The sequence below is a fragment of the Hyla sarda genome, chromosome 7 (genome assembly GCF_029499605.1).
Source record: "Hyla sarda isolate aHylSar1 chromosome 7, aHylSar1.hap1, whole genome shotgun sequence".
Lineage (NCBI taxonomy): Eukaryota > Metazoa > Chordata > Amphibia > Anura > Hylidae > Hyla > Hyla sarda.
In genome coordinates this window covers 143289298-143314674 of record NC_079195.1, presented here as the reverse complement: position 1 = coordinate 143314674, position 25377 = coordinate 143289298, and the positions used below count along the sequence as shown (strand labels likewise).

The window sequence follows — 25377 nt, the reverse complement described above, 5'->3', positions numbered from 1 at the left end:
CATGCGCAGACAAAACATACAAGGATGCCGTCAGAAGAGAGCCCTGTGTGTCAATTAAAATGGGGTGAAATAGTGAAAAAAGGAGTTGTGGTCCAGGGGAACAGTGGACCCTGGCCACACCTCTTGAACCTCATAGGACACAGTAATTTTTTAGAGAAAGATATTTTTGGTATAGGGGCACTAAACCCTGATAGGATATGGGGGCATTTGTATGTTGCTAATGTATGTGACAGATGCCTTTTTACAAATCTGTAAATTAACTCTATTTTAAAAAAAATTAAGCCTTTTAGTACTATTCAGCATCTGCATGCCCTAGTGGAAGTCATCCAGGGACGTACTATAACTACAGAAGGTACAGAGGTTAGCTCTAAAGGGATCCTAGTACTGTCACATCCAACACAGTGGACCCTGCTGTTCCATTTATCCATGTCTGGCACTGTCCATAACAGGAGAGATTTGATCTGAAGATTAATTCCTGGACAGTTTCTGACATGGACAGAGGGGGCAGCAGGGAACACTGTGTTGGATGGGCAATACGTTTACCTCTTACTTCAGGGCCTACAGTGACTAATAAGTAATGAAAGGCTTAAGTTTATTAAACAGAGAGGATTTACAGATTTGTATAACTTTTTTGGCAACAGTTGATTTGAAAACGTTTTCTTTCTTCAGAATACACATTTGAGGACACACTTGCATGGCAGAGACGTGTACAAAGGCACATGGAGATGCAGTAGCTCTATACTACAATGCAGTAGACAAGAGGCCTAACTATCCAGGATGGAGTCCCATCTCAGCCTGTGATTGGCTGAATGGGCCATCACTTCTACTCGTCTGTAAAGGTGGAGGCCGGAGAACTCAGGAGAATGGTAAGTTCTAAAAAAACAGCATCACACCTGTCTTCAGGTTGTGTGTAGTATTACAACTTGGCTCCAGTTACTTCAATGGAACAAACTCTCCTTTCACACTATGGCCCACATTTACTATTGCAAACATGACATGTTTTGTCAGGTTGTGCGCCCGATTATGTCGCATTGCGCCAGAAATTCTGTCTGCGCCAGAATGTGCGCCAGAATTTTTGCCAGAATTGAAAAAACACGGCTAACTTTCCATTTTGCTAAGAAAACCCGGAAAAGGGGTGTGGCCGCCGGGAAAAGGGGGTGTGGTCTCCAAAAAGGAGCCTGTTCCCGACATTTTCACAAAAACCCAACATATTTCTTAAGGTTTCCACATAAAATGTGGTGGATTTGAGCTGAAGAAAACCCCTATAGATCAGAGCATGTGTAAAGCAAGCAAAGTGTAGGGAAAGTGGAAAATGTAGGGAAACCTTATTAAATACCGTGGAAAATAAATTGTAGGGAATTAAAACCCACAAAGAAACCTACACTCCATTCATAGTAAATGAGGACCAACGTGTGTGTGTGTGTGTGTGTGTATGTATGTATGTTCCACAATCACGTCCAAACGGCTAAAGATATTAACATGAGACTTGGCACACATGTTACTTATATGTCAACGACAAAAATAGATACAGGAAGAGAGCTCAATTGAAGTTCAGGGAAGTAATCCCGCGCTGCCAAAACTCCAGGACAGGGTTAGTAGGTATAAAGCAATATGATTTTATTTAAACATACAACGCGTTTCAAAGCCGGTATGGCTTTTTCATCAGGCATGTAATACAAATACAAATGTCGGTTTATATAGAACATGAAAAGGGGAGGTGCAAAAATCGGACACAAACGGAAATGACAAGTAACAAGGAGGAGTGCAACCCACAGTGAGCTACGTAATAAAATTACATAAAACGTGCCATTTGTTATAATAAAAAGAGCTGACAATCTAAAATAAATGTCAACCACTATGTTCGCGACATCACTATTGAGCACATCTGAGACATCCTGTCTCGCTCCATCCAGGAGCTTTAGTCCAGGTCTGGGAGGACATCCCTCAGGAGACCATCTGCCACCTCATCAGGAGCATTCCCAGACGTTGTAGGGAGGTCATACGGGCATGTGGAGGCCACACACACTACTGAGCCTCATTTTGACTTGTTTTAAGGACATTACATCAAAGTTGGATCAGCCTGTAGTGGGGTTTTCCACTTTGATTTTGAGGGTGACTCCATATCTAGACCTCCATGGGTTTCTAAATTTGATTTCCATTCATAATTGTTGTGTGATTTTGTTGTCAGCACATTCAAGTATGTAAAGACAAAAGTATTTCATACAATTAGTTTGTTCATTCAGATCTAGGATGTGTTATCTTAGTATTCCCTTTATTTATTTTTTGAGCAGTGTATGTAGACACAGCACACAGCTGAGGTTTGTGATAGATCAGATAAAGGAGTTAGACATGCAGAAACTATATATATACTGTCTCTCTCTCTCTCTCTCTCTCTCTCTCTCTCTCTCTCTCTCTCTCTCTCTCTATATATATATATATATATATATATAGTCATGACTGTAAATGTTGGCACCCCTGTAACTTTTCAAGAAAATTAAGTGTTTCTCACAGAAAAGGATTGCAGTAACATATGTTTTGCTATACATATGTTTATTTCCATTGTGTGTATTGGAACTAAATCAAAAAAGGGAGGAAAAAAAGCAAATTGGACATAATGTCACGCCAAACTCCAAAAATCAGTCGCTTCCTATAACCATCAATAACCTTCTTACACCTCTCCGTTGGAATGTTGGACCACTCTTCCTTTGCAAACTGCTCCAGGTCTCTCTTATTGGAAGGGCGCCTTTTCCCAAAAGCTATTTTAAGATCTCTCCACAGGTGCTCAATGGGATTTATTTCTGGACTCATTGCTGGCCATTTCAGAACTCTCCAGCGCTTTGTTGCCATCCATTTCTGGGTTCTTTTTGATATATGTTTGGGGTCATTGTCGTGCTGGAAGACCCAACATCTCGAACGCAAACCCAGCTTTCTGACACTGGGCTGTACAGCGCTACCCAAAATCCTCAGATTTCATGATGCCTTGGCACACATCCAAGGCACCCAGTGCAAGAGGTAGCAAAACAACCCCAAAACATCATTGAATCTCCACCATATTTAACTGTAGGTACTGTGTTCTTTTCTATGTAATCCTCATTCCGTTTTGAGTAAACAGTAGAATGATGTGCTTTACCATAAAGCTCTATCTTGGTCTCATCTGTCCACAGAACATTTTCCCAGAAGGATTTTGGCTTACTCAAGTTCATTTTGGCAAAATGTAGTCTTGCTTTTTTATGTCTCTGTGTAAGCAGTGGTGACCTCCTGGATCTCCTGCCATAGCGTTTCATTTCATTTAAACATCGACAGATAGTTTGCGCTGACAATGATGCTCCCTGAGCCTGCAGGAAAGCTTAAATATCTTTGGAACTTGTTTGGGGCTGCTTATCCACCATCCTGACTATCCTGACTTGTAACCTTGAGATTGTTGATATTTTTCCACAATTTTGGTTCTCAAGTCTTTAGTCAGTTCTCTTCTCTTTATGTTGTTCATGCTTAGTGTGGCACACACAGACACACAATGCAAAGACTAAGTGAACTTCTCTCCTTTTTATCTGCTTTCAGGTGTGATTTTTATATTGCCCACACCTTACTTGCCCCAGGTGAGCATTACATGCTTGAAACAATCTTATTTTTCCACAATTTTGAAAGGGTGCCAATAATTTGTCAAGCCCATTTTTGGAGTTTGGTGTGACATTACGTTAAATTAGCTTTTTTCCTCCCTTTTTTGGTTTCGTTCCAATACACACAAAGAAAATAAACATGTGTATGGCAAAACATGTGAAACTGAAATCCTTTTCTGTGAGAATTACCTCATTTTATTGAAAAATTTCAGGGGTGACAATATTTACGGCCGTGACTGTTTATATTACCTGCAAAAGTAGCCTTCTGTGCACTTGCTTTCTAAGTAGTGTTGCTCGCGAATATTCGCAATTCGAATATTATTTGCGAATATCGCAAATTTCGCGAATATAGCGCTATATATTCGTAATTACGAATATTCGTTTTTTGTTTTTTTTTCTTCACAGTACACATCACAGTGATCACCCCTCTCTGCTTCCAACTTGTGTGGTGTAAAGAAGGCTGTAATGCTACTGTGTGAGACTGGCGTGCGAAAATTCGCATATGCGAAAATTAGCATATGCTAATTTTGTTTGTGCCAATATTCACATATGTTAATTTTCGCATACGCGAATTTTCGCATATGCGAAAATAAAACGAGAATATAACGAATATGCGAATATTCGCGAATATATGACGAATATTCGTCCATATATTCGCGAATTCGAATATGGCCTATGCCGCTCAACACTATTTCTCAGACCTCTCAGCCAGCATTTTTGTGGGATTATGTAAGTAGTGCAGAAGAAAGTGAGAATGCTTGGGAAAATGTGGAAACTGGATAAAGGAAAGGAAACAGAAGGTGATAATTAATGGTACATACTCTGATTAATGGTACACACACTGTAACAAGTGGGGCCCCAGGGTTCAGTTTTGGGCCTTTTTCTTATTAATATATTTATTAAGGACCTTTTAAAGCATCAATCTTTGCAGATGATACTAAACTGTGTAAAGTGGTTAACACAATAGAGGGCATTGTTACAAATTGATTTGTATAGGTTGAAGGCTTGAGCTGAGAAGTGGTAGATAAGGTTGAACACAGGTAAATGTAAGGTTAGGCACATAGGGAGGAAAAATCCAGGTCAGGAATATGTACTAAATGGGAAAACACTGGGGACAATTAACATGAAAAAGACAGGAGTTTTAGTTGACAGCAAAGAAATAATTCTACCACTGTAACTAATCACTAGTCAGACCACACATGAAATACTGTGTATAGTTTTCAGCACCAGTGTACAAGAAAGACATAGTAGAGCATGGAGTAATAAATGGAATAGGAGGACTACAGTACCCAGAAAGATAATCAAAATTAGAGTTATTTATCAGTAGGCAGTACAGAGATCTCTCCCATGATCTTTTTATACCTAAGACTATATACATAACAAGGGGGAATCCTTTACACCTAGAGAAAAGGAGGTTTTATACCAACACAAAAGGGGATTCTTTACTAGAGCAGTGAGACTATGGAACTCTCGGCCAGAGGAAGTAGTTATGGTGAACACAATATAAGAGTTCAAAAGGGGCCTGTATGCATTTCTGGAGAGTAATAACATTACTGATCCTCATCTTGACAGAAACAGGCAAACTATTGGCCACAGTTTACACCCCAGAACTATTGTACGGGACTTTGCTTACATGCTGACCAGAGCTCACAAAATAGTGGGGGAGCACTATATTCACAGCCATATATTGTGTAAAGATTACCAAAGACTGTGTATTTCAACTTTTCCAGTATGTGCAAGCAGCACAACAAATTCATGCTGTGCCACAGATTCTAGTCCGCCCCAGGAGTGGTTAATCCAGCGAGCGCAAAGCGTGCAAAGAATTCCCGCCAGACAAAATGCCCCGCCCCTGGGCGCGGGAACCAAGTTGCTGTGCCAAAGCCTAAGTGGAACTCCAAGGACCGCCCACTAGTTGCACAGGGGACAATTGAAGAGGCTGCACGGATGACATACTTCCGGCTGGTGGCCATTTTGCTATAAAGCCTGTAGCAGGATTTCACCCCTCAGATTCGTCTCGTGAGCCCACAGCAAGTGGCGGCAGCTGCCGCTGAAGGTTTTGCGGCCCTTGTCATTGGCCTGAAGGACCGCGTCAGTGGTGCAAGCAAGTCACTGGGGACTCCGCCGGCCAGCGAAAGTCCTGCAGTGCAGTCTCCTGCATCACCCCCCCCCCCCCCACTGGCGCCATCTCCAGCCAGGCTCTTGCCCAACTGCACCTCATGGGGATCCTGGGGGGAGCTCCACAGCAAAGCCTCCATGGTTAGTACCCCTTCTGGGACAGGGTTCACCTCGCCTTCTCCATGCTCCAGTCCTGAACAGGTGTCAGCCACCATACCGGAACTGGCGCCTCCACTACCGCTGTTGGTCTTTGGGGATGAGCCCCAATTGCTAAAGTACATGAGGGAAGCCTTGCCTCCTCTGCCTGAAACAAAGGAGCCAGCGACAGGTACTCAAGTTACAGCGATTCCAGGGGAGAAATTACATTCCCCGACCACAGAACCATGGCCCCTATTGCCTGAAGGTTTGGCCGGAAGAGTGGGCACCAACGGACTTGATGGACGTATGTCTTTTTTCAACCATACTAACTATGTAACTATGGCATCAGTCATTTATGTGATCAATATGTTGGCCCATCGATTCATAATTCAATTCTACAGTGATCCCTCAAGTAACAATGGCCTAAGGTTACAATATTTTCAACATACAATGCTCTTTCCTGGACCATTGTAAACCATACAATGTCAGAAATAGTTTGGATTCTTGACTCCTGTGAACTGCTGGAAGAGTCGGCCAAGAGAAGCCACTGGCAAAACCCTGTACTACTTAAAGGGGTACTACCGTGCTGACAACTTATCCCCTATCTAAAGGATAGGGGATAAGTTGCCTGATCGCGCGGGGTCCCGCTGCTGGGGTGCCCCGCAATCTCGCACACAGCACCCTGCTGTCATCACAGCTGTCTCGCCCCCTGCCATAGACTTACATTGAGAGGGCGGGGTATGACGTCACATGGAGGCGGAGCCGTGATGTCACGATACTCCGGCCACGTGATCAGCAGTCATCAGACCCGGAGCGATGTTCGCTCCGGGCCTGATGAGAGTGGGGTGCTGCGTGCAAGATCACAGGGGTCCCCAGCGGCGGGACCTCGCGCGATCAGGCAACTTATCCCCTATGCTTTAGATAGGGGATAAGTTGTCAGCACGGTAGTACCCCTTTAAGTACATGCTATGATTTGGTGTCTAGTAGTCCCTACAGTATGAAAATTGTACCAGAATGAGCTGCTCCGATACACTGAAGAAGCTCCTGCCTGCTCTGTATTAAGGGATTTACGACTTTCAGCAGCTCTTTCTTACGTTTATATGTAAGGACTGGCTTTATCTGCATTACAAATATTTTTAACATCTTCATTTTTTCTTATTTTCGGTTGACATTTTGGAACCAATTACTAGTTGTCCATAGAGTTATTGTCTTTAGAAAGAATAGTCTCAACATATAATGGTCCTGATTTAATATTGTAATATTGACCTTTTTTGTCGGGGTGTGCGCCAGAATGTGCGACAAACATTTTAAAAAACCTACCATCTCTCCATTTTACTCAGAAAAAAGGGGAGTGTACCAAACATTTTTCAAAAATCCCAACATATTTACTAAGGTTTTCACAGAAAATGTGGTGGATTTGAGCTCTGGAAAACCTGAGAGCACTTGTAAAAAAAAAAAAAATTGTAAGAAAATGTAGGGAAACATTAGTAAACACTATGGAAAAATACCTCTGTCAGGAATCAAAACCCACAAAGAAAACTATACTCCATTCTTAGCAAATCAGGGCCAATGTTCATCCAAGAACCAATTTACATTGTAACAGCAAAAGCTTGGTGAATGCAATGAAAGAAGCTAAATGGAAGTAATTATATGTGATAATAAAAGTTTTAAAAATGTATTACAATATATGAATATACGACTGATAAAGCAAAAATTGTACAGTACTCTAATAAATAATTCCCCTTAATCCAAGCGTATTATAATATTAATGTGTTATATAAATTAGGATGCCTTTCTGTTGGGCATCATAAGGAAGGTGCTATACTTTATGTATTCCTAAATAATCAAGAAAAATGATAGCTAGGTGACAGAAAGTACCACATCATTTTGAAAATCTGATGAATTCTGTGTTTGTACAAAACTTTTTTCTATTCGTAAATATTGTTTTGGAGGAAAATAAAAAACTTCATAATGAAGCCTTTATTTCATAAAAACTGCTGGGGTTTGACAGTCTGACCCAACTTCTACAGAAAGACCATCATCCAAACAAGAAGGGGTAGAGGAGGAACCAGACACTTCATCACAATTTTCCAATATTGTAGTAAAAATATTCTACAAGTTGATTTTTATACCGTCAAAAAACGCCAGTTTTCCTGCACTGCGTTTTTTCAGTGAAAAAACGCCGCGTCCAGATGTTAGCTGCAAGTCAATGGTAAACTGCAAAATGCCAGATTCACTTGGCATTTTTCAGTTTGCCGTTTTTTTAATCCTTTTGGCATTTTTTAGCAATTTCGGGCTCAGAGGCAGGATTTTCAAAACGCCCGTCAAAACCTAGTTTGGCGTTTTTTTGCCCTGAAATCGTGGCGTTTTCCTCACATAGAAGTCTATGGGAGAGCAAAAACGGCAAGAAAAACGCCATGTTGGTTTTAAATTTTGCGTTTTTGCAGGCAGTTTTTATTCTTTTTTGGACTTTAGCGATCCCAAAAAATTATGGAGATACCTTTTTTATAAAAATTTGGTAGGGTACCAAAAAAAAAAATTATAAAAAAGATACAGTAGTGATGGAAAAAATTGTACCTAACCAAATGTATCTTTTTTATTACGAAATGTTTATTAATTTTTAAACAGGGATCAATTTATGTGAGCGGGTAAAGCACTAAAAATGTAGCCGACAATAATAAAAATGTAGTGTGTGTGTGTTTTTCACTTTTATTTTTTTTTTTTTTTTTTAGGTAGTACTACTACTCCCAGCATGGAACACACTGTTCCATGATGGGAGTAGTAGTTACCTGTACTTATTGACAGATTGCCCGTTGCGATCCTCTTGTATAATGTATAGATGCGGCGGTCGCTCTTCTATGGTCCCCTGCACTGACGTATATCTACACATATTCATATTTCCCGCAGAGAGCTGTGATTGGTCAGATGGTTCCAGCCAATCACAGCTCTCTGTGAGAAATCAGAATGTGTATATACGGCTTGCAGGGGACCATAATAGAGCGCCCGCCGCTGCATCCATACATTATACAGGAGCATCACAGCGGGGGGTCAGGAGTGATACCCGTAGTGATCTTTCCTTAACTACAAGTACTACTACTCCCAACATGAAGTACATGTAGTACCTGCATTAATAGACAGATCGCCGCAGGTGTAAGAAATTACACTCGCTGTGATCTGTCTATTAATGCAGGTACTACAGCTCCCAGCATGGAGCAGAGTGTGCTCCATGTTGGGAGTAGTAGTGCCTGCTAAATGACACATCACAGCGGGTGTCACTACTGACACCCGCTGTGATCATCCTGTCTATAGCAGAGATGCAGAGAGGCTGTATACATTGCTCGCATCCCTGCTCTGCACGGTACTCCGGGCCGGCCACTCATTTATTGATATTTTCCTCAGAGCTGTGATTGGTTGAAACCATCCGGCCAATCACAGCTCTGGGTGGGAAATATGAATAGCCAGTGATGTGACCAGAGCAGAGATGTGAGCGCTGTATAGAGCCACATCTCTGCTATATTATGGATGATCGCATCGGGTGGCAGACTGACACCCAGGGCGATATGTCTATAGTACAGGTACTACTACTCCCAGCATGGAACAGTCTTGTTCCATGCTGGGAGTAGTAGTACTACATAAAAAATGTGAAAAAAAGAGAAAAAACACACATACACTTTATAAAAAAAATGTTTTACATTTTCTTATAAAAAATAAACATTTAGTTAGATACATTTTTACATCCCTACTGCATCCTTTTTTTTTTTTTTTATGGTACCCAACTATTTTGTATAAAAAAAAAACGCAAAAGGGGCCAAAAACGGCAAAATCCACACAAAGGTAAAAATGCCAGAAAAAAATGCCAAAACGCAAGGAAAAACTGTGGCAATTTTTCTTGCGTTTTTTCTGGCATTTTTATGCCACAAAAATCGCAGGGCAAAAATGTCAGTGGAGTCCTAGCCTTAAGCTACTGACACAAGAATGAGGAGAAACACAATTAATCTACGGTTTCATCCAACTCCAATCCATCAGAACTTGAAATAAGCCAAGTAACACCAATTCTAGTTGGATATTTAGATCTCCAAGAATCGGCACAAGAAATACAGGAATTATTTGTGTGCACAACCAGATGCTATGGATGAGACACAGCTGTGTCATGGATAGTCAATTAGACCCTAAACCACTTCCCTTAATTCAATTAGTTTTTCAGAATAGGTCATGACCACAGGACACTCAGCATTCAAGGAAATCACCAATTTCTACAGTAACATACAGTAGCACCATTGTTTATTCCACATGACAGATTATGTGCAATTGTTGTCTGCAAGTGACTATAATGTGACCTCATGCCCAGATTTACCAAACTGTCTTGTAGTAAAATGTTCTTTGTTGCCCTTAGCAACAATAGCTCAGTTTTAATTTCTCATATTGTTATGGTAAAATGAAAGCAGAGCTGTGATTGGTTGCTATATAAAGACTCTTAAACAGCTTGATACATTTCTTACTAATTCTTTGATCAGGAATCGTCCAGAACTTTGTGAAAAAGTTTGGTTCTGCATGAACTTAAACCTCAGGTGTTTTGTTTCACCTGAACTTACTAAAATGGCATTGCATAAAGGAGAAAGGATCACATAAACTCAGGATAGCCCATCATGCCTTGCAAAAAAGAAAAAGGATCACATGACCTCAGGGTAGCCCATGCCTTGCAAACAGCTCTTTGCAGTCAATCAGAGGTTTCTGGTAGTAATACTAATAATCATAATTTTATTTATATAGCGCCTACAGATTCCCCCAGCTCTCACCTTATCTTTGATCAAGTGCTGCGCGCCAACCGCGGACCTACCGCTGTCCAGGCATGCTGGGAGTTGAGGTTTTGCAAAATCTGGAGGCCCACAGTTTGAGACCACTGACCAGGGACAGACACATGGATAGATTTGACATGTTTCGACAGTTGTCTTAATGATAGATCATAACAAACAGGGTTTAGTGTCCATCTTAAATACTCCTCACCAAGTCATATTTAGTGGCCATATAAAATTCCCCCTACTGATTCAGTCATTTTGTGTCACTTTTGCACACTTTAATCACACATTTATTAGGAAAAAAAAAAAGGAATTTCTTTTTTACTTTCCAGGATCCCTAATTCTTTGTAGCTACTCCTCAAAATAATATAATTTATTAAAACTTGTTAAAAGCCACTGGCTCTTCTGGGCACTAAATCTGTTGCTACTCCCAAAAAGAGATACTTTTTGTACCACTTGGAAAAATGCATTGCTTCTTCTGATACCTCCTTGTGTGTAAACACTGCCAGATATCTGCCATCAAAACATGGAACTTTGGACCCTAAGGCCCTATTCACACGGCAGAATTTCCTCAAGCGGAATTCCTCCTCAAATGAAAGCCCAATGCACTTCTATAGGAGTCCACACGCCCATTCACACTACTTCAAAATTTCTGCTTGGATTCCACACCAATTCCGCACCAATTCAGCACAAAATCCACACAAGTGGAAGCGGAATCGGGGCGTATAAGCAGAAATTCTGCCATGTGAATAGACCCTTATAATCTTAAAAAGCATAAAACTTTACTATTGCAATGTGTTCTTAAACAAACTGTTATTTACCACTGGGTACCATCTGTTTACCAAGAGCCATACATGTTACTGTGACTTTGAGATTGACTTGTCTTAAAAACCGCTCAAATTCAGCCAATCACTGGTCAATATATGATACAATTTCTGCGGCTGATTGACTGAGCGGGCTGTCACTTCTGTTTGGCAAGAACACTTCTCCGAAGTTGGGGGACAGAGCATGATGTGGAGAAGCGATAGACCATGTATTCCTGAGGTGAGAGCCACAGCCTTATAGAGGAGATGTTGGGGGGGGGGGGAGTCCAAGCAGTCTAATCTTTCACTAACAGACACTTATGCTCTATCCCGTTGATAGGGATACATTTTTGTAAAGTGGAGTACCCCTTTAAGTGAAGTGCTCGGAAATTGAAAGATGTTGATTGTAAATATAATAATGCTGTCATCATGCATCATTTCTGAAAATAGAGCATGTTTAACATACAACTGATAATAATATATAGCTGTTTGTAATATGAGTGGTACATAAAAAGCTTAGGTATAAATAGCTGCTGGGAAGCCTGCTTTAATAATTGGTCTACATTAAGATGTTATGCACTGACAGACTTGTGGCCATTCAAAACCTTATAAAAGATTATTTCCTCCAAACATACATCTGCATGGGTGCAGTTGTTAGCATCATGGTAGAATCTTTGGTGGTGCACCAGTGGAGTTAGTACTGGTAATAGACAATTGTACAATATCAATGTCAATTGCCCTGATTTACTATTGTAAACCCGACCTGTTTTGTTGGGTTGTTTGCCAGAATTTGGTGCATTGCGCCACAAATTGTGTCTGCGCCAGAATTTGTGCCAAAATTTTTTTTTAAAAACTCTCCACTTTACTTAGAAAACCCGAAAAGGAGGTGTGATCACTGGGGAAATTGGGTGTGGCCACCAAAAAGAGGGCATGTCCACATTTTCTAAAAATATTTACTAAGGTTTGTACAGAAAATGTGGTGGATTTGAGCTCTGGAAAAAACCACAGCTCAGAGCAGTTGTAAAAAAAAAAATCAAAACGTATGGAAACATTAGTAAACATTGTGGAAAAATACCTGCCCACAAGGAAAACTTCACTCCACTCTTAGTAAACCAATGCCATTATGTATACATGAGTAGGCTGACTCTGCCTCCAGTGTAATCTTGACAATACATCTGCTGAAACAATTCAAAGGCAGCGCACCACACAGTGCACTAAAAAAAAATCTTAATACAAATTTTTAAACAGCCTGTTTCTTACATTTGCCTTTACAGTGACCTGTAGGGGTTTCATTCAGCAACCATAAAAATGCCCAAAAAGAAACAATTTTTATAATGAACCAAAATCTAAATTTTCATTGCAACGTGGCAGCGCTAAGAAATTTCCAACTTGGAAAATATTCAGTTGGCACCACAAGCTTCGTGTTCAGCAAAGGTAAGGAAGGCTGTGTCCACACCATCAGGTCACTCACTTAGGCTAGGTTCACACTACGGAATTTCCACCTGCAATTCCGCTTTGAAATTTCAGGTAGAAATTCCGCTTACTAAAATGTATAGTATATTGAATGGGTTTCCGTTCACAAATTCACACTTCGGAATTTGTGAAGCAGAATTTGTGAATGGAAAATCGGCTTGAAAATTTAAAATACTCGGGGAACACATTGCAGTCTATTGGAGACTGCAGTGTCCCCGCGGTCCTAGCGCCGACTAATTCAGTCGGCATAGGCTGCATTCGGAATCTCTGGGCGGAAATTTTCTGCCTGGAGATTGCGCAGTGTGAACCTAGCCTTAGGGTCTATTCACATGGCAGAATTTTTGCTTACAGAATCCCACCTCAAATTAACCCCTTAAGGACACATGACGTACCGGTACATCATGTGTCCGCTCCCAATCTATAACGCGGGGCCACGGCGGGGCCGGGACCCGTGGCTAATAGCGCGCAGCATTGATCGCGGTGCCGTGCGCTATTAACCCTTTAAACGCGGCGTTCAAAGTTGAACGCCGCGTCTAAAGTGAAAGCATGCCGGTTAGCTCAATGGGCTGTTCGGGATAGCCGCGCCGAAATCACGGCATCTCGAACAGCTTACAGGACAGCTTACAGAACAGCTGACAACACTGGGAAAAAAAAGTGAATAAAGATCATTTAACCCCTTCCCTATTAAAAGTTTGAATCACCCCCCTTTTCCCATAAAAAAAAAACACAGTGTAAATAAAAATAAACATTTATGGTATCGCCGTGTGCAGAAATGTCTGAATTATAAAAATATATCGTTAATTAAACCACACGGTCAATGGCGTAAGCGCAAAAAAAATCCAAAGTCCAAAATAGTGCATTTTTGGTCACTTTTTATATCATGAAAAAATTATCAACGATCAATAAGTCCTATCAATGCAAAAATGGTGCCACTAAAAACTTCAGATTACGGCGCAAAAAAATTAGCCCTCATACCGCCCCATACGTGCAAAAATAAAAAAGTTATAGGGGTCAGAAGATGACAATTTTAAACGTATTAATTTTCCTGCATGTAGTTATGATTTTTTCCAGAAGTACAACAAAATCAAACCTATATAAGTAGGGTATCATTTTAATCGTATGGACCTACAGAATAAAGATAAAGTGTTATTTTTACCGAAAAATTTACTGCGTAGAAACGGAAGCCCCAAAAAATTACAAAACATCGTTTTTCTTTTCAATTTTGTCTCACAATGATTTTTTCTTCCGTTTCGCTTTTTTTGGGGGGCAAAATGACTGACGTCAAAGTAAAATTGGTGGCGCAAAAAATAAGCCATCATATGGATTTTTAGGTGCAAAATTGAAAGAGTTATGATTTTTTAAAGGCAAGGAGGAAAAAAACGAAAATGCAAAAACGGAAAAACCCTCGGTCCTTAAGGGGTTAAAGCCCATAGACTTCTATGGGATTCCGCATTTTCCGTTCACAAATTCTGCTTCACAAATTCCAAAATGTGAATTTGTGAACAGAAACCCATTCACTATACTATACATTTTAGTAAGCGCAGTTTCTGCTTGCAATTTCAAAGCGGAATAGCGGGCGTAAATTCCATATTGTGAACCTAGCCTAAAATGTATAGTATAGTAAATGGGTTTCCGTTCACAAATTCACACTTCGGAATTTGTGAAGCGGAATTTGTGAACAGAAAATCCGCTTGAAAATTTCTGCCTGAAGAATGGCGTTGCTCATTCTTCAGGCGGAAATACTTGCGGAACACATTGCAGTCTATTGGAGACTGCAGTGTCCATGCGGTCCTAGCGTTGACTGATTCAGTCGGCGCCGGCCGCACTCAGAATCTCCGGGCGGAAATTTTCTGCCCAGAGATTCCACAGTGGGAACCTAGCCTTAGAGTCCTACCTTAACTCCTGGAGGTCAACTCAGGATATTATAAGGACTTCCACCCAATTTTAAACACTACTACTAAAATCTATCCTATGTACATACGCTACTTACTCATATGGAAAATAGTCCCATCTGATGTACAGGAGGATATAGGGGTCTCCATCACCCCTTATAAATGAAACAAAGCCTTCCCTCTGACACATAGTTTCATAGTTTATAAAGTTAATAAAAGATAAGAGTCCATCAAGTTCAACCGAAAACTTTACTGTTTTGACCCAGAGAAAGAAAACCCCATAAAGCTGATGCCAATGGCCCTTTAACAGAGAAAAAAAAAAAAAAAAAACTTCCTTCCTGACTCCAATATGGCCATCAGAATAAATCCCTGGATCAATGTTCTATTCCCAGAAATCTATTATACATAACTTGTAAAATTATATTGTTTGTAATAATATATTTTGCCAATGACATGTTTTGCTAAAAAAAAATATATATATATATATATATATATATTAAATGTTAAACAGTTGGTTCACGTGCCCTTGCAAACTATACAGGATTTTATTATACTATATCATAATACATGTTAGCTGCTGTGGAACATCACAGTATAAACCTCAGCTGATGCAGAACCTCATACAGTGACCCCCCCGACCTACGATGGCCCTGACATACGATCATTTCAACATACGATGGCCTCTCAGAGGCCCTCGCATGTTGAAGGCAGCATCAACATACGATGCTTTTGTATGTCGGGGCCATCGCATAAACTGCTATCCGGCAGCGCTGACTGCTTCAGCTGCCACGGATAGCCGTTTACGGTGACGATCACTTACCTGTCCTCGGGTCTCCGGGACGTCCTCTTCGGGATCCTCTGCATTGTCGGCGCTCTCCATCGTCGCCATCACGTCGTTACGCACGCTGCTCCTATTGGATGACGGGACGGCGTGCGTAAGGACGCGATGGCGGCGACGGAGAGAGAAGATGCCGGGGAAGCAGAGGCCTTGCCGGAGCGTCCGGCGTCCGGGACAGCAATGGAGGGCAACATCCAGGGCAGCGGTGACGAGCATTGACGGTACGGAGCAGCGGGGACAGGTGAGTACAACTTCCTATACCAGTGGTCTTCAACCTGCGGACCTCCAGATGTTGCAAAACTACAACTCCCAGCATGCCGGGACAGCCGTTGGCTGTCCGGGCATGCTGGGTGTTGTAGTTTTGCAACATCTGGAGGTCCGCTGGTTGTAGACCACTGTCCTATACCAAACGATGGTCCATTTGGTACGGATTACCATCGTATGTTGAGGGACCACTGTAATACACAGCTTATTTGCTGTAGAACCTCATTATACATAAATTGGAGATGGATCAACAACAGAGCTTACACAACAGCTGCTTTAGAAAGAGTCCACAGCTGCTGCAGAACTTCGTAATGCACACCTCATGCACTACAGCATTGTTATTTGGGATCGTGAGCAATAGCTTACAGGGGGAGAGGGGAGGGTGAGGATGAATGACACATCTACAGCTGTGAAACTGTGTGTGGGTGCGGTTATGTTAAACAGCCCCTGAAAGAGAAGAAAGGAGGGGGAGAGCTGCGCTGAAGCCCTGCTCCTTCATGAGACATAAGAGAGAAGAGAACACGTACAGTATCAGTGCTAGTGAACATCACCAATGCAAGAAGTTTGATACAAAAGAGGTTGCAAACCAGCTATGAAATTTACCGAAGGCACAAGATTAGATATATGCATAGCTGATGGTTCCGGCGTAAATATGCCACAGATTTTGCCAAAATTAGACGATTATTCTGCAACAAAATCTGCTGTGGCATAAAGGGGTTTTGTAGTGATTTCACCCCTGCTACACCCAAAGAGACAAAACCTGCAAGGAAAAACTGCAACAAAAATGTATATGCTGAGGATTTTAAAGTCCAAAAAAGTCTGTAGCATGTGGATTAGATTTGTGAAATGACGGTAATCCACCAGCGCAAGGTAAAATCCATTGCAGTTTTGTCCTGTCTGGACTTACACTAAAAAGAAAAGCTTAATATGAAAAACAGAGTGCAACATTTACTACAGTGATCTAGTAATATGTAGATTGTAGGCATAATAATGTTTTATACACAGCAGTAAGATGACAGTATAAAGAGAATGCTATAACTTTATTTATCTAGTAGGAGGAAGAAGAAAGGTTAAAATGCCACATGCCAAGTGAAGAATTCTTAAGCCCAGAAATCTTTGGAACAAGGGATTACCTCTCTTATGTATGATGCTTAAGAAGCCAATATAAGGGGAGGGTCAACAGTTAGTAATTGGTTAAGGTTCTTCCATGTGTTAAATTAGCATAAGGAGACGCTGCTCCCAAAGTAGCCACTTGGGGGCCAAAGCTAACTGTGCGTCACAGCCTTCAGTGGAAAGAAAGTAGAGGAATCAAGAAGCATGCAACTCAATTTGTGCCAATGGCATCACAAAGGGAAGGATGGATGCTGCTTGGGTGAGGTGGCTACCCCTCCAATGGTTCAATCACATCAAGCTATGGAGCTGAAATCAAGAAGCAGCCACCAGCACTAATTAAGATCTTCTCCTGTATGGAGGAGGCTGCGCTCACTCTGCTCACTTACTCAGCATTCACTATCTACTGCGAGGATGCATCTCCTGGACTGCAACTGATTTACAAGCAAACCACAAAGTAAGTGTTTTCTTCTCATTTCCCAGCACCCATCTAAACATTCAGGCATCTAGATTTGAAGAAATGGGTTAGATATGGAGAAAAAAGATAGGGAGGATTTTTATTCATAACAATAATTTAGAAAAAGATCTGCAGAAGTGATTCCCTGTAATGTTCACTACCTTTGTGTATTATTTTTTGTGGAAATTAAAAGTCATTTTGAAGCATTTTACTATGCCCTACATATATTTTACAGCTTTCATGTAACTTGGCTGTTCAACTGACTTTTGGTTTACTTTTCAAATATTTAGCTTTAACATGAAACAATGTTTTAGTCTAAAGTCACTTTTTACAAGGTTTTTTTTTGTGTCTTTTTACAGCACTCTAGAGTGATGCCCTGTTGATGGCCCATCTGATCTCCTGAATGCTACCTCTAGGATCCAAGCTGCTCTCCTGTGACTTGTTTTTCTAAGTGTGAAAATACTGCCTGGATTCTCCCTTGCTTGAGCTTTACCAGTGAGGGTTAAAAAATGGCTTCAGAGAATACACCAGGGACAGCCAAGTCCGCGGTAGAGAAACTATCCAATGCCATGGGTGAAAGAACTAAACAAATTGGCTCAGCCATAAAAGAAGCCCACCACCTGAGAAGACTGATCTTGTTCATTGTTTGTGTGGCACTTTTTCTTGATAATATGCTTTACATGGTGATAGTACCAATCATTCCAGACTATATACAAAGTATGAGACTGAATAGTGAAAAACATATTAAAGAAATAAATTCTAGTTCATCTTACTCAAATAAATCGATCATCAGACCTGTGTACCCAACAGAAAATGAAGACATTAAAATAGGAGTCTTGTTTGCCTCCAAAGCTATCTTGCAGCTGCTTGTCAACCCGCTGAGTGGCACCTTTATTGACAGAGTTGGCTATGACATCCCTCTGTTCATTGGACTTATTGTTATGTTCTTTTCCACTGTTATATTTGCTTTTGCAGAGAATTATGCTACGCTCTTTGTAGCAAGAAGCCTACAAGGTTTGGGCTCTGCCTTTGCAGACACTTCTGGGATCGCTATGATCGCAGACAAGTACACTGAGGAAGCAGAGCGAAGCAAAGCCTTGGGCATAGCCTTAGCATTTATCTCATTTGGGAGTTTGGTTGCACCCCCATTCGGAGGCATATTATACCAGTTTGTGGGTAAAAGAGTACCATTTCTTATTCTAGCTTGCATTTCTCTCATTGATGGTATACTCTTATTAATATTCATAAAACCCTTTGCTAATCGGACTAGAGAAAACATGCCAGTGGGCACACCCATTCACAGACTGATGATTGACCCATATATTGCAGTTGTAGCTGGGGCACTAACCACCTGCAACATTCCTTTGGCATTTTTGGAGCCCACAATAGCAAATTGGATGAAAACAACTATGGGAGCCTCTGAGTGGCAAATGGGTCTTACTTGGCTGCCAGCTTTTTTTCCTCATATCCTAGGTGTTTATATCACAGTAAAGCTTGCAGCCAATTACCCCCAATATCAATGGTTTTATGGTGCTATAGGAATGGTTATCATTGGTGCCAGTTCATGCACAGTACCAGCCTGTAAAAATTTTGAGCAGCTTATTATCCCCTTGTGTGGTTTATGCTTTGGTATTGCCTTGGTAGACACTGCGCTATTGCCCACTCTTGCCTTACTAGTAGATCTCCGCCATGTCTCTGTGTATGGAAGTGTCTACGCTATAGCAGATATATCCTACTCTGTGGCTTATGCTCTAGGACCTATAGTTGCTAGCCAGATTGTGCATACTATGGGTTTCACTCAGCTTAACCTTGGTATGGGGCTTGCCAATGTACTATATGCTCCAGCCCTTTTGTTCCTCCGAAATGTGTGCCAAATGAAACCATCCCATTCAGAGAGAAACATCCTTCTTGACGAGGAACCTAAAGGCTTGTATGATACCATTAAAATGGAAGAGCGCAGGGCTAAGTCCCACAAGGGCTTACGTAAAGGTGAACATATTCAGGACAACAATATGGACAATTTCAACGTAGCCCAAACAGGTAAATACATGTCTGATGAAGAATCCTCTGAGTATGAGTACAGCTAGACAAAATGTTATACAAACAGTAAGAAGGACAACAAGAATCAGCCATAGGTTTATGCACCAACATGCAATTCATACCTTTTCATTTTCACAATGTCACCATGCTTTTTGTAAAATGTTTTTAATGTCACTTTCTTTTACTTTTGAAACCATCATTATTTCAAAGTCATAATAGGTAGTAATGTATACCTCTACAAAAGAAAACTAGGTGCAGTATTGTGGAACTGTTTAACTCTATTCTTAAAGCCAACTCTGTGTGAAATATTGTATATCTGTACAAAAAAGATAAATTATATGAAATATACTGTGGCATATTCAGGGAAATAAAGTTGCTAAATATTGTAAATTTCTCTAGTTTGTGAATTAATTACATTGAACTGTATTCCTATTTTACTATAAAACTAAAAAGAACAATAAATGATTTCTAATGCATATTAAATATACCCAGATAGAAACAGACAGGACATAAAATGTGATGTATTTTTCACACACAAACAATCAAAACAATTATATGATCATTTTACCCATGATTATTTTTTACACCAGAGACATTCGACAGGTTAATACAGCAAGCATGGTATCAGCATAATCTATACATGAGTTGCAATTCAACAATTGTAAAAGTGTCTAAAGGAACAACATATCAAAATGAGTTTTGCTGCCAGCTAATACTGCTCCTAAAGAAAATATTTCTAGCTCGGAGTATCATTAGTCTTTCGATTGATGGACCCGCTTCTCAATTCCTGATTACTTTAGAAAATAGGGCTTTTCTATCAAATACATAATACAGAGTGTCCATCAAACATCTGAGAAGATGACGGCTCTCAAGAAGTATAGAGGAAGCCCATTAATCAAACCCCCACTCGCCTACACTTCTCATAATCCAATAGATCACAGACCACTAATAGGGAAGTCTAAACATTGTAAGGTATTTCATTCAGAAATCACATTGAAGTAATAGGGCTTAGGGCTTCAGACTATGGGATGTCTTGCAACATTATTTTCATAACAAATTTCATCATAAATGTTTCTGTGACTTATTCATATTCTATTTATTGGTCTGTAGAACTTTGTACATTCTAAAAGTCTTTAAGAGAATTGACAAGTAGCTGAATAGATCGGTATTTTTGTATTGTACAATCTCAATCTTTAAATAAATGTCATAAAATGACCAATAGGTCGGACATGAAGAAGAGACATATAGAGAGAGGGAGATTGTAGAACATATCACATCCCCCCTGTTATTCTGGGCCGGGGGAAAGCTTACAATAAAGAAAGAAAAACCACCAATCTAGCACTGGTAACTTTCCTTGTAGTAAAAGTGTGAGAGTTTTAAAGGTTTTCCCATTTTTGATCAACAATACTAGTTATACTCCAAAGACCTATTAATAAATCATTGTGTAGCATACTAATTAAGGAACCTTATTAAGGAACTAAAGAAGTTATTTGGTTAGATGAAGTTGTACTGTGGTGAAGGGAGGTTCTTTAAGAAGGTTTTGTGTCTAACATTTGAATTCATATGAATATGAAAATGAAGGGAGGAGTTATACAGCAAGAACACCAAAGGTGGGCAGGAAGAGGTGGCTGGGGGCAGATCTTCTCTAACACTAGTACCTTGATCCAGATCACGTAGTAGTACTGTATAGTGGCACTGTCTTCTACTGGAGGGGTTATGACTAGGACTATGGACAGCGGCACCATCAGCTTGAGGTGGGGACAGCACTAGTACCATGGACAGTGGCACAGTCTTCTAAAAGATGAGGAAACAATAATTATCATGGACAGCAGCACAGGCGTCAACATCAGGCAACACTTGTACATACTGTCAGTCCACAGCTACTTTGTGCTTCTGTGAAGAATTTCTGAGACGGATCAATTGTGTGAAAGAGGTAAGCGCATTACTTTATTGTAACATTTTATGCAATAATGCTTTTAAAGTTTTAACTGTCTGGAGTCCTGCCGCCTTCATATTATTTTAAATTAAATGAAAGGGATAGTAAATACAATTGGCAACTTAGAGAAGCTGTACAGTGATCCAGTGGCTGACAAATTCCAATACATTCAGCTTTCAATAAACTCTAGACAAATAAATATTAATGTTGAGTGCTAATCATTCCAAGTCCTTTTAGTGCTATCAAATGATGATGATGTCAAAGAAACAGTTATATGAAGTCAAGTAGACAATGTATTGAAATAGCAAACCAACAAGCTTAGGAGTAAAGTTGTAGGAGTTAAAAGAATTTCCCTAACAGTTTAATCTGCAAATACAATCTCTTGATTTGTATGCTAAGTATCCAATTGATGCTTTCTGTGGCTACTTCAATTATTAATGAAGTAAATTAGATCTCATCAGCAAAAGTATCTGGTAATCATTGCTGTTCAGTACACTGCAGTACCCTGGCAGCACTTTCTCTTGTCTAGTAGCAAACATAGACAAAAACTAACCAGGAAAATCCAGTACATGGTAAGATCTGAAACCATCAGTTAACCAGGCTGAAAATTGTAAAAATGAAATAAAGGGGATAAGTAAATTATATTGCTGCACTGTATCGCTCAATCCTCTAGTACACCACCACCCAAGCAGAAAATAAAGCCTTTATCTGTGTTATAAATAAAAGGAAATTTTATATATATATATATATATATATATATATATATATATATATATATATATATACACACACACAAACACAAGCCACCGATATAGTTGTACTTGTAGTCAACCTTGCAATTATGGAAACTATTAAAATGTACCAATATTTTTAATACAGTGAGTGAAATGCTCTACTGTCTCCATTGGATAATAAATTCAATCCTATTATTAAGGTGGATAAAGATACTATACACTGCTTATTATTTCTCCCATCTAGTCATTGCATTGAAGGGTTATATTTTTACTACCAGATGTATCCAAAGTCATTTTATGTGCTGTAAATCACCTGTAGAACTCTAGCTCCAGTTTATTATTTTTTAGGGGGTACCGAGCACCTGACATTTATTTGCATCATGAACACTAGCGTCGTATAAATACATAAAGTAGTCAATATCATGTATTTTTTATTTTGTTGGCTTTGTGCTACAGAATTTATTGCTGCATAGTCTACAAAAAAAAGTCATACAAAAAATTTTTTACATTCAGTATCATTTGTTTTTGACTCAGTGGTGTCATTACACACAAAAAGAAAAAAAGAAAAACCTGGAGATAAGTTTGTATTTGTAGCAGTGAGTTCTAAACTATTAAGATGATACAAAGAAGATAACTGTCATTTAGTAGTGTTTCAATTATTATTATTTTAAAATTAGTAAGGAAATGATATTTGCATGCTAAAAATATGAATAAAGCATAAAATACAGAATGATAATGGTCATACAAGTAAAACAAGAAATGTATTAACCATCTAACACAACAAAACATATTTACTAATCAGAAATATGACGGAATTCTAGCTCAAATTCAGCCACAATTCATGGAACATATCCTGTGCGCCATAATATCAAAGGTTTAAGATACTTTTTGCACCTCAGTCGAGGTCTAAAAAAGGCGTGGCTTTTGCCAAAAAATTATGGGCACAAAGATCTAGTCTATAGAATGCAAAGAAGGAGCTTCATTTAGAGGGAAATGATCATGAGATCCAGATATACAATACAATTCACATTATACAATACTACACAAGACAGATAAATTATTTAGAATAGGCATTCATAGACAAGTCACGTATCATTTAGAATAATATGACAATGCTTTAGGACAACATGTAGAACCAATGTTCAGTTTTAAGGAGGCTTTTTTATTTTTAGTTTCAAGGTTTATTATCTAAAAACTGCAAATTAAACATTACTCAAATTTATATAATGTACATGAAATGTATTGACACTGTTAACCTACATTCTCAGGATCCGTATTGAAATGCAGCAAAAACTTCACAAAACAAAAGACAAAACAGTTTTTTGCAAAAGTCTGGGTAAAACATTAGAGAGGGAAAAAAGTGACTGGGAACATGGCCCGCAACACAATATGACATCACATAGCAGGTAATGAAGACACAATACTTTAAAAATCACCAAACAAAAAATCCAAAGGTCACACGTTTCCTGTTTTGTCTGATGCCACAAGTGAAAAACGTCAAAACAATACAACAGAAAAGCAAAATATATTTCTCTCACGAGGCAGAAATATTTCTTATGCCCCATTGTAATGCTGGTGCACATGATCCAGGAAGTTTAATTTAAGGGTCTCGGTTCACACAGGGAGTATGGCCATTGCAGTATTACACACATAGGAACATACATCAGTATAGCAGTGCTTACAAATTTGGCCTCCATTATAGCTCCAAAATGGAAGAATAGCTTTCCAAAGTATGCTATTATAATTCCCCTTTTGCTATCCGCATAATTAAGCAGATTTGCCTTTCAGTATCTTTGAAAAGCTCACTGTTGCCCCAACGATAAATTGTATGTACATAGGAGGGAATTTATCATACTCTGTAAACCAGTTTTCCTTTGTTTAAAAAAAAAGTCACACATTTTTTGGCGAAAAAGTTTGCCTTTTATGGTGTTTGTGCTGCTCTCACCACTAGTAGGGAAAGGGGAGGGTCTGCAGAGCCAGACATATTTACTGTAACTCACACCAGAAACTAGTATAAATTGCTCCTGAAATCTACCATAGCTGGTGTAGATTGCAGTTTGATTAAGGAACGTACAGCCAAAGATTTGCCAAATGTATTAAGAAGCATCTGGTGCATCCCCCTCTAACATTCTTTTAAGTCTTTATAAATTCCCCCCAAACCCCCATAGTGTGTACAGAGAGGGGCAGATTTTTTATTGCAAATGTGTAAGTATTGTGGCACAATTTGGGTAATAAAATTGGCTTACTGATCTGCATGAGTTCTAGACACTTTTTAGATCATATCTTAGATGAAAAGAAGCATGGCTTGGATGCAACTTTGTGCACCTAAAATTGTTGCATAACATCTTGGAGTAACATAAGCTAACTAGTGTTGAGCGGCATAGGCCATATTCGAATTCGCGAATATTCGCGAATATATGGACGAATATTCGTCATATTCGCGAATATTCGCATATTCGTAATGTTCTCGTTTTATCTTCGCATATGCGAATTTTCGCATGTGCGAAAATTAACATGTGCGAAAATTTACATATACAAAAATAAACATAAAACTAAAATTCGCATATGCGAAAACTATCATACACATATATTCGCATATACGGAAATTATCATACACATATATTCGCATATGCGAAAATTTGCGCGCCAGTCTCACGCAGTAGTATTAGAGCCTTCTTACACCACATTAGCTGGAAGCAGAGAGGGATGATCACTGTGATGTGTACTGTGAAAAAAAAATAATAATAAAAAAAAACGAATATTCGTAATTACGAATATATAGCGCTATATTCGCGAATTCGCGAATATGCGATATTCGCGCATAAAATTCGAATTGCGAATATTCGCGAGCAACACTAAAGCTAACTAATATTTGGTCTAAATTTAGACTAGACAGTCATCAGATGCACCAAATAGCACATTTCTTAATGTCTTACCTAAGTTTGTACTGTTTATTTGTTAGATAGTACTAGTAAATCTGAGACAGTGTGGCCTACCTCTCTGTCAAGGTTCTCAAACCGTTTTCCTAGGCAACTGAATTCCACATTTTCCTGGTTTGATAGTGACCCCATATGGCAAGAGCATCCATCTTTCCCAAGACTCTGAACAGTAATACTGTGGGGCTGCATCAGTGTCCACAGATTTTGCAATGATATTTTATGGTG

General features: G+C 39.6%; 2 protein-coding genes across 2 annotated transcripts in view; both read left to right on the top strand.

The window, feature by feature from the left end:
* The first annotated feature begins 17132 nt into the window (after positions 1-17132).
* Positions 17133-19933, top strand: SLC18A3 (solute carrier family 18 member A3). Its single transcript, XM_056529635.1, has 2 exons — positions 17133-17503; positions 17863-19933. Exon 2 carries the CDS (start codon positions 18013-18015, stop codon positions 19588-19590), a length of 1578 nt encoding a protein of 525 aa, XP_056385610.1. The 5' UTR covers positions 17133-17503; positions 17863-18012; the 3' UTR covers positions 19591-19933.
* A 1323-nt stretch (positions 19934-21256) lies between these two features.
* Positions 21257-25377, top strand: part of CHAT (choline O-acetyltransferase) — a 161579-nt gene continuing 157458 nt past the window's right edge. Inside the window, exon 1 of the mRNA XM_056530923.1 lies at positions 21257-21476. The gene's annotated coding sequence lies outside the window, so the exon portion shown is untranslated. The remainder of the gene's footprint in view (positions 21477-25377) is intronic.

What these genes read in the sequence shown, in the direction of transcription:
- SLC18A3 (XM_056529635.1), top strand. Translation starts at nt 18,013, where the DNA reads ATGGCTTCAGAGAATACACCAGGGACAGCCAAGTCCGCGGTAGAGAAA.